Here is a 19,770-nt window from a genome sequence, read left to right on the forward strand (position 1 = left end):
AGCAAAAGGAGCCTACGAGTTAATGGATTATGACGGGATACCACTGGCGCAACCCCGCAACGGGTTGTACCTCAAGCGTTACTATGCCTGAATAGTAACCTGAGTGCTTTTGTTGTATTTTGTTTTCGCTAAAGTGTTTGTTTCGGTTTAGTAATCCACCCTTCTCGTTTGTTGCAGATGTCGAATTATTCTGAGACATATGTGGGATATGCCGACGGAGCGAGTCGTAGTACGCGGAATTTGTCCTCCGCAGCCTGGGCCATTTTTGATCCAAGTGGCGAGTTAGTGAGTTTCAGAGGTGTGTGTATTGGACAGTCAACGAACAACATCGCTGAGTATAGCGCGTTGATTGAACTCCTCTCTGATACCATCGCTCATGGTATACGCCGACTAATTGTTAGGCTAGACTCACAACTTGTGATACTACAACTCACTGGTATATATTCAGTCCGCAATCCAGCCATTTATCGAATGTTTCTAAGGGTTAAGATTTTGGAAAGAGAGTTTGATTCAATTCAATACCAGCATATTTCCAGAAACTTGAACACATTAACAGATTCATTAGCAAACTATGTATTAGATAGACATTTGCAACATATATAAAAAGAGATGCATCGGTGCTATGCAAGTGGATCACAAATAAACCAAAATAAACCCCGAAAATCAAAATATATAAAGCTGTTTATAGTTTGTACATAATGTGTTGTAATCAAAACAAAATTGGTCGTATGACCTAGAACTCAAAAAGATGCTAGGTGGCACCCTAGCCTAGTGGTGCTCATGATAGTACGTCACGGTCTGTGCAATCATGCACAAGAGACGAGTCCATCGTCTAGGCACGCCAATAGTGTGCCGCTGCAACTGTAAAGGTAACTCGTCAATCTGTACATCCGGAAGACCACGAGTAAGGCTCTCAACCTGCTCCTGCACAGCTGCAAGTATCTCAGCATCACCAAGGTCGCGAATAACAACTCGCCTAGCAGGCTCTGCTGCTGGGGCAGCAACTGGCGATCGTGGACGAGCTGCTGGACGAACAGGACCAACATCTGCATGCACCCAAGAGTTTGATCAGTTTTGCACAGTAACATCATGAGTAAAAACAATAAACAGAAACATGGTCAGAGATTTTACCAATAGCGCCCCATTGCTCGCCATCCGGTAGCACCAAGTCCGGATCACCTCGGTAGTCCATACCCACATATGGATACTCAGAAAACGCCATCTCCTGACGCTCGAACCACCTGAAGAAGGCCTCAGTGAAAGTAATATGAGGTTGACCAGCATGTCGGGACATGTGGTCAACCCACCTCTGCATGCGTGGCTTGGTCGGAGAAGGCAAGTCAAGTATGATGTACTGAGGTTGCATCAATGGGATTTTCTCCAAGGCGAAGGCAGTTAGAATAGAACCAAATCCAAAGTTCTTCAGCCTCCCGTCCTTTACCTTGGTCAATTGACTTTTCATCTGAACAAGTACTGCATCACACCAGTTAAACACTTTCGGTTGGAGACACTCCAAGGCGTGCTGCATATAAGATCTGTTGGCAACATGCAAAGCTGCGCTACCGGCCATCCTACCAATGGTAAACAGAATGGACCTAAGAGACCTGTCAGTGATGTCACGGATATTGATCTTGCCGTCTTTGCTCGGCTGTGAACCTTCCCGGCAATACTGACGGATGTAGTCTCTGGTGGAATCAGTCCCTCGAGCCGTACCTGACAAAGAAATGGGAGCACCCCGCCTTGACAACCCAATCAAGAAGTACATGTCCTCTATGGTCAAGGGGATGGTTTTCCCCCTAATCTGGAATACTTGGTTAACAGGATCCCAAGCATCAAGCATATACTGCAGTAAAGAAATCTGTGCTCTCATGCTAGAGATACGGAAGAACTTCAATAGGCCACAGTTCCGAAGCGCGTTCACCGTGACCGGGTCATGGAGTGCAACCATGTCCTCTGCTTCATGTTCTCGTTCTCGCCATGTAAGGGACATTTTGTTCAAAGTTCCCTGCAATCAAACAAGAGAAGGAGTAAGTTCCTAATTTTGATGAAAAACTGGCGAAAAATCATCAAAAAACACATGTAGGATCAGTTTTTCTAGGCACAGCGCAGGCAGAGAGTCTTCCCCTTGCGCTGAAGCGCAGTCTGCCTTAAGACTACCTGACATACAACGCAAGTTTCGAAAGGAGAACCTGCGCTGATGCCAGGGCGCCCTGATGAAACCCCTGGGGCTCAGAAACCCTGAAAAATGTGCATGAAACTGAAAAAGGAAACCATGAAAGTGAAAGGCTAAGGTTTAGCTCCTACCTGGTCCAAACGGCGCCGAAAATCGTCCACAGAATCTCCCGGAATCAGCTGGTGAAAATCAAGGAAGAAGAGGCACCTCCAGAGCTCCAACAAGAAAAATGCAAATGAAATGGTAAATGAGAGGTAAAAACACCTTTTTATGACTTTTTACACAGTTTAAAGTTAAAATATTAGGGTTATAATCTCATTTTCATGCAAATATTGTCCATTTCTAACAAAATTTGTTGCAGCAATTGATGGTGAAGTACTACATTTGAAAAGAGAAAAGCTAGTAAAAGTAAAAAATCAAATTTAACCATGAATCGAGCAGTTTTACCGCGGAATTTATGCTCGTTAAAAAATAGAAAAGTGTGAGCAAAAGTTTCCACCAGAGTTCAAGCTCATTAAAAAATGAACCTATCTCGGTAAATAACCATTGCGATCGTAAATTTATCAGCCTTAAAAGCCTTGGTCGTGTTTTCATCCATCACCTCCACTGTCATTTGGCCGGTCGTTTACCCCCATATGTGTGTTTACCCATTTTGAGGAGCATCTGCGAAGAGTGATTTCATCTAGCCATCCTTGTGACACTACCGTGATTGGAAAATTCCAACCTGTACCTGGAATCTGCTGCTATCCCTGTTTATCACTTGTTCCTCAAAAGACGAGTCTTCTTTGAGCTCTTTTCACTGACTCGTAAAATATGAAAAGTTTGCCGAGTTTTGGCCTTCCAGCTCGTTAAACGACCGGAAGAGCTATCCCTCCTCTAGATTTTAATCTTTGTGTACCTGAGGGATTATTGCACAAAAAGATCGAGCGCTTGTCTTGTTCGGCTCGTTAAAAGTACCGAACACCCATCCCTTCTGTATTGTTTTATACTTTTTCGGACTTAAGGGATTAGATGACGAAAAAGGAATTATGGAGTTAACTTTATGTACCTTTTCAGACTCTCTAAAAATGAAAAGGACCGAGTTTTCTTTGTCGTTAGACTCGTTAAAATGATTAAATAGCGACAAACTTGTCTTTAGACGAGAACGAGTTTCCCTATCGCTAAGCTCGTTAAATCATAGCGATGGGCTTGCCCGAAGGGCAGGTTATAGAACAAGCATATGTTATCCTCCTCAAGCTTGACAAAAATAAAGAGGTACTGGTCAGAAATGACTGGGGAAAAATTGGGAGAACATCAAAGCTTAATGGTGGCAAGTCGCTCTTGAACATGACACTTTTCCTCCGTTCCATATCGGGTTGGGTTGTTTCATTCACCGGTCTCATCACCATGGTCCTCGCCAAACCATCCACATTTGGGGTAATGCTACCGATCCATCGCATCAGTGTCGTTGTATGTTCAAGAGAGGTCATTCTGAAAGTGTCAACCGTGTCCCATCCACTGCCATACATTATCCTTCATCCACTCATGATCGCCACCCTGAATCATATGTCACAGTTTGTTTTCACCTCCACTAAAATCATTAGCTCCGTTCCGTGTCATTGATGTGGGATTCATTAAGGCCCTCCTTTGACGGATCGCTTCTTGTCGACTTCAGCTCATTATCCAAGAAGTTGATCTAGGAACAACCCCATCAGTACTTTGAAGCTTGCATGCCTCAATGGCAAGTTTCTCACTTCCGGCGACAGGTATACATCAATGACCTTCGACCAGAAGATTTTGCGTGGCGTTCGACGCCAAGTCCTTTATTCACGCCACGTGAATTGTACTGCAGTACCTTGAGGGTCATTATCATTATCGGTGATTCCTCTCGCGCTTGTTAACGGTTTTCATTATTGGCCGGTAATCAAGCGATGTCGTTCCATGTTCGACTTCAGCGCAATTCTCACATGGATTGACTTGTACTTAGAGTGAAGATCGAGCGAGTTTGAAGACCCCAGATCTAGTTTCATCCATCCGGGCTGCGATATATATTCAGGGAATATAAAAGCATTTGTCATGTACATCATTGCAGCAGATGATCATCCTATTCAAAGGATGATAATTTCAGCAGAGAATTATCAGTCTACCATCAGACGATCGTCTGTTCTATGTACCAAAATGTATTTATAAAGCTGAGCATGGGAATGCCCGCCTCAGCTAGATCATGAAATCAGAATGAAAAATAATGTATTGTATTGTATTGTATTACAGGGCGCCTCCTCAGCACTGGAATGAACTTCGGACCCTCTAGATAAAGCATTTCACCCGATAAACGGCCTCATACTTTAGGGGGCAACTGTTATAGACATTTTTGTGCCTCGCAGCATGGAGCATGAAATGTCAATAATTACAGGGATCCTCAGTCCCTAAACATGTTGTTCTTACCCCTAGAAGAACAAGGTCAGCAAACTACAGCACTTCCCGTCAGTTCTCCACCTGAAAACACTCAGAAACAGGCTATTTTTGGATCATGTCAGCTGCTCCACTGAGCATCTGCGCTGGAATGCAACTGCTCCTCCTTGTACCTGCGCTGAAAGTAAAATCTAATGAAGGCTACCTGCGCTGGGCGAGATTGGCCAAGTGGCACAGTCATTCTGCAAGGTGTCAATTGCCCAGGAAGCTTCCAAACTGACACTTGGTTCAAGGGATTCGCCCTGTGATGAGTAAGAGGTACTTGATCTCCATGTGTAAGCAAGGATCTCCAAGTGGACTCAAGAACTGAAGTTTAACTGAAGAGGGAGAGGACACAAGGCAACTTTATGTCAGTCTCAAGCTGACTCATCCTCTCTTCTTCTTTCCTATATATAGAGCTCTTCTATGAGGTCTAAGGAGGCTGGAATTTTGTGCAAAGCAAGGAAGTGTTGTTGGTTTACAGTTAGAGTTATTGGGTGATTGCTTTCATAGAGGTGAAGAGGAGATTTCTTGCTGCTGGGGAGGTGCTGCTGGATTGGAGCCATTGATGGTTGTAACCTTCTCAGAACCCTTTTACTTCTATCAATAAAGCTTTGAATGTTCTCCTATATACTTGTATTGCATTGATGTATTGTATTTACTTGTATATCTGATTCACTCTAATCCATGCATCAGTTATGAGTACATGTTTCTTGTAGTTTCCCTCTCTTGTTTGTGCAGGATCTGTGTGTAGCTGGGCCGGCAAAGGGAGCAAGGAGCTGGGAACAAGAGACAAAGAGAGAGGACAAGATCGACAAAAGCGAAAGACACCGGTTGGTCAATCTTTTCTTCCTTCTCTATACTTTCATAAAGGAAAATATCAAAGCTTTACTTTCAGTTGTTGCTAAGGACTGTCACCCTTAGAGTAGGGATAGGGTCATCCGAGTAGGATACTTTTCCCCACAACATATCTCAAAACATGCTTCGCTACCTTCCAAAACAACTTGGTAGGCTGAACCCTAGCTTGACTCAGCTGGTTCATGCAAAGCGCAAATATAGTCATGTGTTCACTAAATACATCAATGAACCCAGAAGCTGTTGATATACAGTAGCCTCTACTACCTCACCTGAAGTAGCATCCTCCTTCCTCCAGTTACCTGATAGAGGAGTCTGCATGGGCCTGCACTTCTCCTTGTGGAATCTCCTAAGTATCTCATTGGTATACTTGCCTTGAGACACAAACACTTCCCCATCCTTCTGCCACACTTCCATGCCTAGAAAGTAGTGCATGAGACCCATGTCTTTCATCTTGAACTCTCTTGCAAGGTCCTCCTTGCAAGATATGATCAACTGATCATCACATGTCAATATCAGATCATCAACATAAAGAATAATGATCAACTGCTTACCTTCCACCATGATGTGGTACAAGTTCGCATCTGCTTCACTCTTTGTGAAGCCCAACCCTGTGAAGTAGTTGTCAATCCTAGTGTACCAAGCACGAGGTGCTTTCTCCAGCCCGTACAAATCTCTCTTGAGTCGGCACACATGTGACTCATGATCGAAGGTCTCAAATCCTTTCGGCTGCTCTATGTACACCTCTTCCTCAATCTTGCCATTGAGGAATGCAATCTTCACATCCATCTGATGGATCTTCCAACCCATATGTGTTGATCGTTCCAACATCGATCTGATAGACGAGTACCTTGCTACAGGAGCAACAGTCTCATCATAGTCAATCCCCTCGACCTATGAGAAACCACGGGCAACAAACCTTGCCTTATGTTTCTCCACACTACCATCAGCAGCATGCTTTACCTTGTAAAGCCAGTGGGAACTCACAATTGACTTGTTCTCCGGTCTTGGAACCACATCCCAAACACTGTTCTGAACTATGGAGTCATACTCCTCCACCATAACATCAACCCGAACTGGCTATTCAACTGCTTCCTCAAAGAAAGATGGTTCTGTCTCTACACATTCCCCAACAAGGGCCATGTAACCAGTGTACTGCTCAGGTGACCTCCTCTGTCTGCACTGAGAAGATGGTTCTCCCACATTCTCTCTCGCATCCGACAATAATATGTTAGCTTCTCTCGTGCCCTTCCGCCCATCTCTGGAAGACTCTACATTAGTGGATGTATCCACTCCTGAAACCTCTGCATGCGGCTACTCCGCGTCAGTCTAAGGCTCTTCCTCCTTAGGAACCAAAAGTTCCTCCTCTACCTGCAACTTGAGCTCCCTCTCAGGGGAAACTTGTATGGCCTTCAGCTCATCGAACTTAATATCTCTGCGAACCACTATCCTCTGATTGGTAGGCAAATACACCCGATAGTCGTGGGGAGTATCTGTGTACCCCACAAGTATCTCCAACTCTACTGTCGGCTCTAGCTTCTTCCGGGCATCCTTAGTCACATGGCAATAAACTGATGAGCCAAAGATCCTGAAGTGACCCACATCTGGTATCTTCCCGAAGAAAGCTTCCTCTGGTGTCTTCATCCCAAGCATGCGATGTGGGCTTCTATTCTGCAAGTAAACCACTCTGTTGCATGCCTCAGGCCACAAATGAAGTGGTAGGCCTTGGTCATGTAGCATCGCCCAAGCTGCTCCCACAATCATTCTGTTCTTCCTTTTGGCCACCCCATTCTGCTGTGGGTTATGGGGTGCCATCAACTCCTATTTAATTCCTTCTGCAACACAAAATTCCTTAAACTCTTGAGAGACATACTCTCCACCATTGTCGCTTTGCAAGGCCTTGATCTTCTTTCCTGATTCTTTCTCAACCAAGGCTTTAAACTCACAAAACCTTGAGAAGGTTTGATCCTTCTTCTGCATGAAATAGATCCAACATCTACGAGAAAAATCATCAATGAAAATCACATAAAAACTTTGTTTAGCGGTGGAGGCTGTCAAGAATGGTCCACACACATCTGTATGAACTCGCTCCAAGATTGCTTCAGCTCAACAGTCTCGATCATGAAAGGAAGATTTTGCATACTTACCCAAGGTACAACCTTTGCATGTGTTCACTTGCTCAAGTTTACCTTTGGGAAGTCCAGTAGAAATCTGCTACATTATCTTCAACGCCCCATAATGCAAGTGGCCCAACCTTCTATGCCATAACTTGCCCAGATCTTGACTTTGCACCAATTCTGCTTTGGAACTCAATGCAACACAATCATATACCTCCAGCTTGTAGAGATTCTTCACTCGAATCCCAAACCTCTTGGTCTGACCCATGGCTATGTGTCTTAGGAATGCCTTTCCTTTACTGAAGACTACATCATGGCCTTTGTCTTCCAACATCGCGACCGATACCAAGTTTTTCTTTAGTCCAAGCACATACTTTACATCAGTCAGGGTGAGAGGAGCTTCATGCTCCCTTTGAAACACAACCATACCTTCACCTGAAACACGATACTTTCCATCATCGCCCATCTCTATGTGCATCTGGAGGTCTTTCTCCTCCAAGGTACTAAATAAACTCTTATCGCCGGTCATGTGGAATGAGGCTCCACTGTCCAGGTACCAAACACAACCCACCATCGATGAAACCATGCATGTGATGAGGGTAAAATCCAATTCAAACTGTGAGGCCAATGCCTCACCATCTGATCCTTTCGAGGATCCCTTCTTGGATTTCTTCAATGGACAATTAGTTGCATAATGGCCCACCTCATGACAATTAAAGCATCTCACTTTAGATTTTTCAATCTTCTTCCCTCCATGGGAAGAACTCGATTTGGAATGGGAAGCCTTCCCTTTCCCTTTCCTTGCCTTACTCGCTAAGGCTAGATTTTCTTCATCATCATGCTTAGATGAAGAACCATCTCTGGTGCTTTTCCTGATCTCCTCCTGCATCAGATCCGACCACAGTCGTTCCTAATATTGCAGTTTCTCTCTTCCATTCACTAAGTCTTGGTAGCTATGCCAACTCTTAGGAAGACCGAGGAGAGAAAGACTCACCATATCATCATTAGCTGTCGTGATTCGTACACTTCCAAGCTCATCTTTGCAGGTGGTGAGCTTGTTCAGATATGTAGAGATTGTGTTGCCCTTTTCACACTTGATTTTCCGAAGCTTGTCCTTCAGCGCCAGCTTCCTCTGGTCGTTGTTGTTCTGACATAGATCCTTCAATGTCTTCCACATTGAAAATAAAGTCTCCTTCCCATAGAGACTCGAGACAATATCATCTCGAACTCCCTCTAGAAGAATCCTCCTCGCTCTCGCCACACATTTCTTCCATTCCGCCAATTCTTAGGCATTAGCTGCTATTGGCTTGGGGACTTCTTGATTAATGATGCCCTTCAAACCATTGTCCTCTAATATCGCTTCCATGCAATCCTTCCATGCTATGTAATTCGAGCTGCCATCCAGGGCATACTCGAGTCTCAAGCCATTGAACGCCACTGGTGAACTTTGAGATGTGATAAGAAATCGATTTTGTACCTACAATCAAGAACTTCGAACTTCTCCCTTCTTTGTATACAATTCTCCGCTTTGATCACCTTTGCTCTAATACCATGTAGAAATTCTCACTGTAGATTAAACTGATTATGCAATGTACTAAAGCAAAATACTTAATCTACTTCTACAATCAAACTTGCAGAAGCTTAATCGATTTTGAGCAAGATCAAACAAAACACATATAACAGAGAAGAAGATTCAATCACACATGAAACACAAAAGAATACTCTGGGGAAAGCCTCAGTGAAAAACCCCGCTATCTGTATTATCATACAAGTGGAAATATATCAGGATTACACAAAGCTTTAGCTCTCAAGCTATCCAGCTCTCAGTACAATCCCTCACTGCTGCTCATAGACAGAATAGACAACACATATGCCTTCCTTCAGTCCTCCAAGCCTCCTATTTCCTTGTGCAGTTTCTCCTGGGTCCTCCAGCTGCCACCTATGTGATTCTCACCTCACACACTGCTCTGACCTCTGTAGTAACTGCACAATCCTCAAGGAATGAATTCCTTCTGCATGCAAGAGATATTCACATGGGAATATTCTAGCAACTAATAGTACATTGTCCCTGCCTTTAATCTCAACTGGGTCTTTGTCTGAACTGACATGCATGAGTTATTTATGAGAGAATATTCAGTTATCTGGAGAACACTAGTTGCATGCATGCATGCATTAACTGACTGAACTCACAATTAGTTCCACAAACTATTTGGAACTAATTTAACTGGACTTAACTCAGTTAACTGAGCTAACTAATTACAACTCAAATACAACTCATCCTTATCTCCTTAATTAAGGGATAACTTCCTCAATCAAAGGGATAACTGTTGCATGTCTTCACAAAGAATTCATGTTTGAATTTCACCAACTAATTAACTCAAGATGAATTAATTAATTATTTTTCAAACAATTGGTGAGACTAAATTCGAATTTTAATTCTCAATTTTAACTCAAGGACAAATTAAAATTGGAATATATCCTGAAATGCTATCTATAACAATGCTATTTATAGCAATTCTATTTTTAGCATTTCTTGTTGCTATTTTCAACAGAAGATTGGGCATTCAAAATCTCGTTGATGAAGGTGACTCAATGGTGATCATTAACATGCTAAAAAGAATCCAAAATGGTTCCAACGCAGCCAAAGTGACAACATGTTGGAGACTTTTGGCTTGTCTGAAAAGTATTACTGAGCAACTCCTAACTTGTAATGCTCTCATCCCCTAACACATCCTTAGAACAAGCAACGTGTCGGTGGATCGACTCCCAAATGAGGGGCTCAATTATACTTCCAAAGTTTTGGAACCTTGGTTGGAGTAAATATCCTAGGTGCAGTGGAAGACAAAGTATCAGGAAATTGCTCAACTATACATCTTTCTCTTTCGCACCACCCTACTTCCATGAACCAAGAACGAGGATTGTTCCTCCCCAACTCTTGCTCATCACCCAACTGAATGGCTACACACTCGACCTGGTTTTTCCACCTCAACCGGTCTCAACATACATTTTGGTCTCTCTATGCATTTAATTTTATCCGCAACTATGTCTGTAATTCTGTGTGTAATTTTTGTTTTGTCTCATACCCTATCTTTGGTTTAATCTCTTCGACCAACAAGTCAAACACCTAAAAAACAATTTGGAAATTTTGTATTTCATTATTGATCGAACCTTCCTATTAGAAGACCAAATAGACACATTAATATAAGACCAAATAAACACATCAATGTTGTAATCTGCTTGCTTTTTTTAAACAATAATATAAATTATCTCTACTAATCTTGTATTTAAAAAGATAACAAGAAGGGCCGCGGGGTAGAAAGTCCCTACCACCAGAGACTTGCTATCCCAGGTGTAATTGCTTACAGCTAGTCGTCATAATCGCTAGTCAAGGTCAACTGTATGCTACACATGTATATTGATCCACCCTTACAACTCCGTCCCACCTAAACCATCCCATTAATAGTATTATAGCTGACCAAAAAGCATTATGTACTCTAATGGAAGATAGTAAAACTTTGAACATTAAATTTTGATTAGTTCTTTTAGTTGTGGCGAGGGTGGATCATGCAGTGTGCCAGCTGTGACCTCATATGCATGTACTACACTTGTATGAGTGCCTTGATACTAACTATTCGAAGTACCACACTTGTATAAGCGCCATGGTACTAACTATACGGAGCATTTTATAATGGACATGAAATGGAATGGTTTCTGTGTGATCTTCGATGCTCTTAGTTCCCTTGGGCACTGTATTGTTCATCCATGGCTTTGATAATAGAACATAGTTCAATCATGGTCCTCTCACCTACATTGTGAGGTCTCCTCGCAGATGGGTGTCTGTATCAAAAGCACGATTCCATCGAAAATCCCTTCACCGAGATGCAGATGTTCTTGCCATCATCTGCTAGCTAAGCATTCTTGTCAAATATATATCTCGTTCAAGGCATTATTTTCAGGACACAAGTGGGGTTTTAGCTACAATAATAAGAATATTTTGCTACAACCATGTTATCAGAGGCATTTGGATCAACAACATGTATTTGTTGACAGAATCATTGGCTTGTATTCATTATCCAGTAACAACAAAAAGGGTGTACTTCCCAGATTATAGTAACCCATCAAGCATTCATCTATTTCATCTAGAATTGGTAATAGGAGCTATTAATCTTAGTGCTTAACAATAGATTATTCAAAGGTTATACAACTCGATACATTAGTAGTTTCATCTGATTGTAAGATCACTCCATGAAATGAGAATGGATAGTAGCAGAGGATAATGCCCATTTTGCCTACTATTGAGATCAATACGCTTGAAGACAATAGAGCAAGAATGAGGCCTGTAGGTATTTATTATAGTAGCCTTAAAATATAGCTCTGTTGGGCTCAAAAGGCATATTCAAGTTATGATCCCTTTACTAGCTTTCAGAGAGAAGTCTACAGGGTGTGTATCATTGTGTGCGTTTAAAGAATATCAAAATAACTATGGTCACGGGTGCCAAATCTAAAATTGAGAGGTTTTATTTTAATGAAAACTCTCTACATTAAAGTTGGATCTACTTCATACACTCAAAGGCAGCAAGAAGGGTGTAGTCAAGAAGGGCACAATCACGCTGCCAATATAGAAGCATTCTTTAGGTGTTATTGTTTCAAATTTCAAGAGTTTTGAAGGGGTGTTTCATGACAAATGGGTTACTCTTATAGTGACCGATTTCCTTAAACATTTTTTCGAAAATCTATAAAGGTTGTTCACAGGGTCAAACACACGTGAGATCAAGGAAGAGATAATAAATGTTTCAAGATCCTCAGCTTTAGGGGTTGATCTAAAGAGGAAGGATGAGCAAAATGTTATGATGCTATAGAAAACACATATGGTATATTTATAAGCATTACATGTAAAAGAACGAAAGCGGTTGTTTGTGGCCATAACTTTTATGAAACATACTAGATAGATTAATGATGAACCTCATCATTGAGTAATTATATGGGCCTTAATTGGCTTTAATTCACCTCCTAGCTTAGTCAAACCAACTATTCTCACAACTTATTGCATACTTTTGATTATAATTTGTTTATGAAATGAGTTAGATTTGGATATTTGGCTTTGTGGCCTAATGTGCATGTAATGCAGGAAAAAAGGATAAAAGCAAGGAAAAATGCAGGTATAAAGGATAAAAGCAAAGAACTATGGCAAAGACCTTGGTAAAGACTCGAGTGGGACAAGGGAGAGTAACTATAGGAGGTAAATCCTCCTCATTTACTACCCCTCCATTTGAATATTCCACTATCAGCTCAGAGTGCACACAACGATCACTTTGAAGACTAAAAGACAACTAAGCAAGGGAAAGGGAGAAAAACTAGTTTTTCTTGAGTTATAGGCCAAACCTCCCTAATGGGAAGAAAGTCGTTAGAGACTTCAAACGTATAAATAGAGAGGCTTGGGACCTCAGTAGGATTCAGACTTTCGTTGTAAAGCTCTGTTTTATTTTTGAGCTGCAAAGACTTGTGACAATTTGCTCTGTAATCCATGGTTTTCATAATAAAGATGAGTTCTGTTTAAGCCAGCTCTGAGTTAACTTCGAGGGCTGAAGCTCTTGGGTTAGGGCCCGACCCAAGAAGCCACAACTCCTCTTTACTGTACATGTATGCTAGCATAGATTTCTGGTTTTCATTGTTCATTTGCTTAAGTAGCATAGATTTTTGTTTCTGTTCATTTGCTTAAGTAGTTTCTTGGTTTTCCATTTATTTGCTTAAGTAGTTGCATTTTTGTTACAATAGTATAGTGTAGATTGTTCATGGTTTTTCTGTTCAGTTGCTTCAGTAGCTGCATTTGCTTCAGTTTACTTCCATTTATGTCTTCTGTCAGTTCACAGGTTAGTTAGGAGAAAAATATCACTATCAGGTTGTGCACAGGTGTCTCGCCCTCATCTCCTCCCTCTGGGACCATGATTTGAGGAAGGGACCCTTCAACAGCCACAAAAACACAGGTTTCTGGTTCTCGCATGAGTTAGGGAGTTCGATATTTGATGTAGTTATTTGTTCACCTGCACTGGTTTTCTTTGTTGTTTTCATTTAAAACCACCTTCAGCACATTCCTCATGTATCACTTCCTTACCGTCTGATCACCAACAAACCTTCATAATCACCTTCTGATCCATTAGTTTTCCCAACTGCCACTTACTTTATGTGCTTTAAGTCCCCACAGTCGATTTGCCTCGCCTGATTTGATGACTGTTGCTTCACCCGATCGCCAACTAGCTTGGCCGATCTCCACCGTTGATCAACCCTGCCTGATCCAACGACTATCGTGCAATCTTGCGTGGATTAGTGCACGGCCGTTATTCACCCGAAAGCACACGAGAAAAGTGGTTTCCTCATGCTACATGTCGCGTAGTTAGTCTAATCGCATGAAATTTCAAAATACAACTTACAGCCTGAAGGGCGCGTGAGAAACTACTTACCGCCTTAGAAACCCGCTCCATCATTTGTGCATGTTTCTTTTTCCCGCGATACGATCTCCGCCGTCCATCTCTTGACTTCACCAGTGCGATAAGATCTTAGCCATTCATCTCTCTTGTTAACCTCGTCCATCCATAGCTTGACTTCACCCATGCGATTAAATCTCAGCCAGTCATCTGCTATTAACCTTGTCCGCCCATCTCTTCACTTAATTCCTCGCGATACGATCTCCGTCGTTCATCGCTTCGTTAACCTTGTTCATCCATTTACTCGCTTAAGACCCTGCGATACGATCTTCGTCGTTCATCGCTTCATTAACCTTGTTCATCCATTTATTCACTTAAGACCCTGCGATAAGATCTCCACCATCCATCTTTTGCTCATTGATCGATCCAACGGTCCCTATGCAATACTTCATCCTTACGTCCTCCTTTCATTGATTTCGACCTCCTATTGCTCTTTCGCTTGAAAATCGATTTAGCTTAGTTTCCTTTGCTTACATCTTAGTCTGGTTTTGATGCTCTTTACGTTTGCAACTTAGATAGTAGCATTAGATTAGTGTTAATTTAGCAATTCTGCTTAGCATAACTGTTTGGATGGTTAGTTAGGTTATGGTATGGTTTATCATTTCATGCTGTTTTCTTTAATACTGCAGTAGAAGTAGCTCTCCCTTGGGATATATTTGCTCTTCTTCCATCAAAGAGTTAAGCTTCTTCTGACCATATAGAGGTTTGGCTTGGAACCCCTAGGGTCTTTTGCCAGATGAGCAGTGACAGCAGGCGGTACCTTCACTTTTACTTGTGCATATAGCACTGTCACCTCCAAGTTTGTATGAACCCTGGGTTGATAAGTAAAGCTGGTAGCCCTGTGAGTTGCATCATTCTTGTTGCAATACCTAGGCTCATCAATTAACTAGATGCTTTATGATGTGCTGCTCCATGAAGTGTTGCTGTTATGGCAACTAATTTCAACTTCATTTAATGATTCCAAAGAGAGATGGAAAGTCTTCAGAATCACCGACTCTCAGATATGTGTGCTATACAATATTTTTTTCTACTAGTTCTGTCTATTTTTTGAATGACTTAAGCTTTGCGCTATGGCATGTGGATCTGCTACTGGACTAATCACCAATCCAGAGTTGAAGTGAAGTCTTCATTGTTTATTAGTATGATTCATTTTGCTACATTGTTTTGCTGCTTAGTGTATTATACATGCCCGTAACAGGGAATGCATAATGCAACTTCCTCGTGAAAAAAATAATAATATTTTGTTAGCTAAGAATCTTTTGGAAGAGGTAAATTTCTTTAATTTGTATAATCTGCATGCCAATTTGATTTTTGCAATGTTCCAGGCAGTTCAAAATGCCTGCCATTTATAAGAGAGTTGCTTTCGGTGCCAAGAGATTAGGATTCTTATAGTATGCCATTTTTGAAAACTGGTAGAGGCTGGTAAGCCCGAATTTCAATTTGTTTCGGTCATTATTTTATTTTTTGTTGAAGTTTGACACGAAAGATTACCATTTGAAACAGGTTATATGTTATACAATTGATGAATGTGGTAAAAGGTTGGCTTGAGCCTTGAACCTGTAAACCACATATATGGGCTTGTGTGTTTGTCAGGCCTGAATCTCAACAACTTTCAGGTGTACGGTAATATTGTTTTAGCTCTATCAGTTCATGTTATTACGGGGTTCTGGGTAAGGCAAACGAAGGCCTTAAAATTTTGATTTTGATATTTACATTGGTAGCAAAATATCACAGTGATACATCTCGGTGGCTTAGTCACTGCAATTGAATCACAAAGATGTTTTCCTCAAGTATGCTAAGGAACTTGCATAGATGAAACTTTCTGTTGTACAATCCATAGTAACAATAATCTAGAATATCTAAGATAATATTCTTTATATACAGATCTGAGTATTATTTTCAAAGTTTTATTGGTTTCAGGAAAATGTTGTATATACATTGACATGGAGGAATCCATCTTTTTTTTTTTGTTTAGTAGGAAAAAAAATGTTCTCTAGTGGTAATTACACTTATATAGGTATTTGATAACTTAAAAATTCAAGGTATATGTTAATGAACCATACTTATAGATGAACTTAGAACTTGTTGATATAACAAGCTCAATATAACGAGCTCAGCTTAATCATGTTACCATCTTTGCATTAAATTAATTTCAAAATTGTACCTCTAGGTGTAGATTAACCAGAGAAGTATTGAGTGAAGTGGTGGATCGATGAAGCTATGCAACTAGTTCAAGTTGACTTCTGTCCTTCCATGTCCTTGCTGGTTTTGCTTATAGACTATGATGTGAATCGAAGAAGTAAAGAGAACTTAATAATTACGTATCTGAAGTAAGAAAGTTAAAACAATCTGCAAGATGTAATTCTAGATAGAGGTCTATGTAGAAAAGTGCTGCATGGTAAAACACACCATAATTTACCACACAAAACCCAGAGAGCGAGATGTCAAACTAATTTTTTTATAGAAAACATAGGAAATGAAAAATAATAAACATTCATAATAAACATTAAATATTAGAGAATTAATGTTAACATTAATTCAATTGTTACTTTACTAATTTTAAAATGGGAAACAAACGTATGAATATAACATATGATTTCCCCTCCCTGCCTCGAAAGAAAAGCCAAATAAAATGATGAAAAAAAATGAACCTAAAAACTTTAATTATTCATAACCATTCATGAAAATAAACAACGGAACTAATACTACCTTTTGGATTACTATAATCCCAACTGTACCCACGTCAGATACTAATAAAACTAAAAATTTAAGTATTCTCTAACATCTACTTCATTATAAAATTTTGTTCCGACAAAATTCGTTATACATTTTGATGTTCGAAAACTTTTTTATTTTTATTTTTTTCAGTAATATTATAAATTTTGTTTATTTGAAAACCTGATCTGCAACATGCTACAACAGCAGAGCTCGCATACGAGAACAGGGTAGAGCGAGCGAGCAAGCAAGCAGGCAGTGGAATCAGAATACGACCATGTTACGAGCAGGAGCTCACGAGATTTCCACATCTGCTTTACGCTTTCAAATCCCGTTCCCATGCACTTCACTCGCACCCAAATCAATTTCCACCAATTTAATTCACAGACGCCCCTCCATTATACCCATAACCAAGTGGGGTTTTAGAAGGGTTTATGTCCAAAGTGCGTTATATGCCCTCCACCCTCGTTCATTCGCATACAAACCCCACCGCCCCACTCTCGAAATCGAGAGCTTTTCGGCTGAGCCAGCTGTGAAGAAGCAGAGCCTACTATACAAAGCAAGGGCTGCCACGGCTGGCCTACAGGAGAATTGGGCCGATGTGGAGACAGATGATGAAACCCATTTAAGCGATAGCTCAGGTGGGAACGATGAAAAGGAGTTGGAGGAGTTTTCGGAGGAATGGAGGAGGAGGAAGATTGCCTGGCTCTGCAAGGAATTGCCTGCACATGACCCGGCTCCCATGATCAGAATCCTCAACAGACAACGGAAATGGATTCAGCAGGAGGATGTCAAATATATCATCACCCATCTTCTTCGAATACGCGAAAACAATATCGGTCACAGAGTAAGTGGCATTTTTTAAATCTTGGGTTCCCTACCACCAGAATATTAGAGAATCAACCTGTAGCGAATACTGTTAAGTCAATATGTAGAAGATAAAATAACAAAGAAAGAAGAAAACCAAAAACAGCAGTCAAGAAAACAGAAAAATCACTTCGCAAGAGGCAAGTCTTTTTATTACCAAATTATATTATGTGTGTGTGTGTAGGGGAAAGCCGAGGAGGATTCCCCACATTCCTTGGTGTAGATTGGTGTGCCCAAGACAGGGATTTGAATCTAGCACATGTTCACACATGCACAAAGTCCGAATTCATAACACTCGCCCTCAGACATGTGCACCTAAATTTTTTAACCCTAATTTTTGCCTATGATACTCAAATTTAGTTTTGGTCTTGTAAAAAAGTCTACCATCATTTCCTGGGTTGGCATGTACTGCACATCAATCTCGCTTTTACACGCTTTCTCCCGACGAAATGATACTGGAAGGCCATGTGTTTGGTCTTCCCATGAAAATATGGATTCTTACATAAATAAATGCAGCTGTGGTTGTCACACACTATGAAAGTTGGGTCTCTCTGAATTTCATGAATCTCTGCCAAAAGTCTACACAAACAAATCAAGTGATGAGCTGCTAACGAAACTGCAACATGCTCAGCCTCTGCAGATGGTATTGCGGTAACCATTTGCTTTTTACTTATCTAGGGCACAACTCGCCATTTAGCAAATAATAACGTTGACTTGTTGTTCGGCTTGTATCTGGGCAACCCCTACATTTAGAATTTGCATTCCTTATAAGCCGAAGATCATTCTCACTTGAGAAATCAGCATAAGTCAATGAATAATTAGCAATACTATTCGAATACACGAGAATCCCCCTAGCCATTTTTTAATGCCAATGTACAGGATTGGAATTAAACTGGCTTAAAGCAACAACTACAAACACAATATCAGGCCTAGTACATACCAATTATGTACATCAAACCTCTTATCAATTTTTGATAAGGTTTATGTTTCATAATCCTTTGATTCTTTTCACATAGCTTTCACTACTTTCCTTGTTTCCATGTGTGCTGATCTGAAAATGGGGCACTTAGGCTTCTTGTCTAACTTACAAGAACCTTTCCCACTTCCAAAGCTTAAATACTCCCAAGTCTTATTGATTAACCAATGCGGAATTGATAATAATGCTTGAAAATATCTGTGTATGCTTATTTTTATTGTTCACTGTTTTATGTGTTTTTAAGTCTATTTGCTTGAACTGATATAACAACAACTAAAGCAACAGAGATAATGCAGCAATAAAACAACACACATAAGACAACAATTTAATTAGGAGTTCACCCAAAACTCTTGGTCTACGTCTCCATGAGCTCTAGTTAACTCAACTAGGCTCTCTGGGATTATGGCAAGGTTTTTTTACAAGCTTTTGGTTCAACTCCACTGTTTTACACAGAAACAATGGGTTTAGACACCATTTTATCCTAGCTCTCGAAGCTCTCAGCTCTTCTGGCTCTCGGCTCAAACTCTTGGCTCTGGCTCTCTTTGCCTCTGCTTCTTGCTTCGGCTCAGCTTTCTGCGCTCCTGTATCAGCACTGCCTTCTGTCTCTATCATTTTGTGGCTTTTAAGCCAATCGACGCTGTCCGTTTGTTTCCTCTTCTGGAGTCTCTGGTTCCCGGCCTCTGTTTGCTCAAATCCCCCTCTAAGTGTTAGCAATCATTGCTAAATGCCTTCAGGGATGGTGGCCACCTGTTCTGTAATAGAAGGATCATCGGCGCCTTTGAAATCTTCAGAATGGTCATTCTCTGTTTACACAGAGAAATACTCTAAAACACGGGAAAATCTTCCAATCTGCCATTTATTGGACCTGAAATATCATTAAATCCGCCCTATATTCCATCGGGTCCGCCTTTAAATCGCTATCGCAAGTCGCATAGGCGCGGGTTCCTTTGTATTTGGGTTTATTACGAAAAATCCCAAATACAAAGAAAATCCCGACAATTTTCCCCATATCGGACTTCAAATGTTATAGTATCCACCTTAATATTTCATCGGGTCTGCTTTTGGTTGCTATCGCGCTCTACACTGTCAATCTATGGGATCTTTGATCCAACGGTCATCATGCATTTTTGGGAGGCTTAGGAGTACGAAGGTTAC

General features: G+C 41.0%; 1 protein-coding gene across 3 annotated transcripts in view; it reads left to right on the forward strand.

Moving 5' to 3' along the window:
- The first annotated feature begins 16,920 nt into the window (after positions 1-16,920).
- The window catches only part of LOC149202555 (pentatricopeptide repeat-containing protein OTP51, chloroplastic-like), a 69,855-nt gene continuing 67,005 nt past the window's right edge, over positions 16,921-19,770 (forward strand). For all 3 annotated transcript variants that reach the window (XR_016253900.1, XR_016253901.1, XM_089403184.1), the window contains exon 1: positions 16,921-17,619. Coding sequence is in view for 1 of the 3 variants with exons in the window: in XM_089403184.1 (XP_089259310.1) it covers positions 17,050-17,619 (570 nt within the window). In the remaining 2 variants the exon portion in view is untranslated. The remainder of the gene's footprint in view (positions 17,620-19,770) is intronic.

The sequence above is a fragment of the Pinus tabuliformis genome, chromosome 2_1 (assembly GCF_031772625.1).
Source record: "Pinus tabuliformis cultivar Carrire ecotype Pingquan chromosome 2_1, CPIR1, whole genome shotgun sequence".
Taxonomy (NCBI): domain Eukaryota; kingdom Viridiplantae; phylum Streptophyta; class Pinopsida; order Pinales; family Pinaceae; genus Pinus; species Pinus tabuliformis.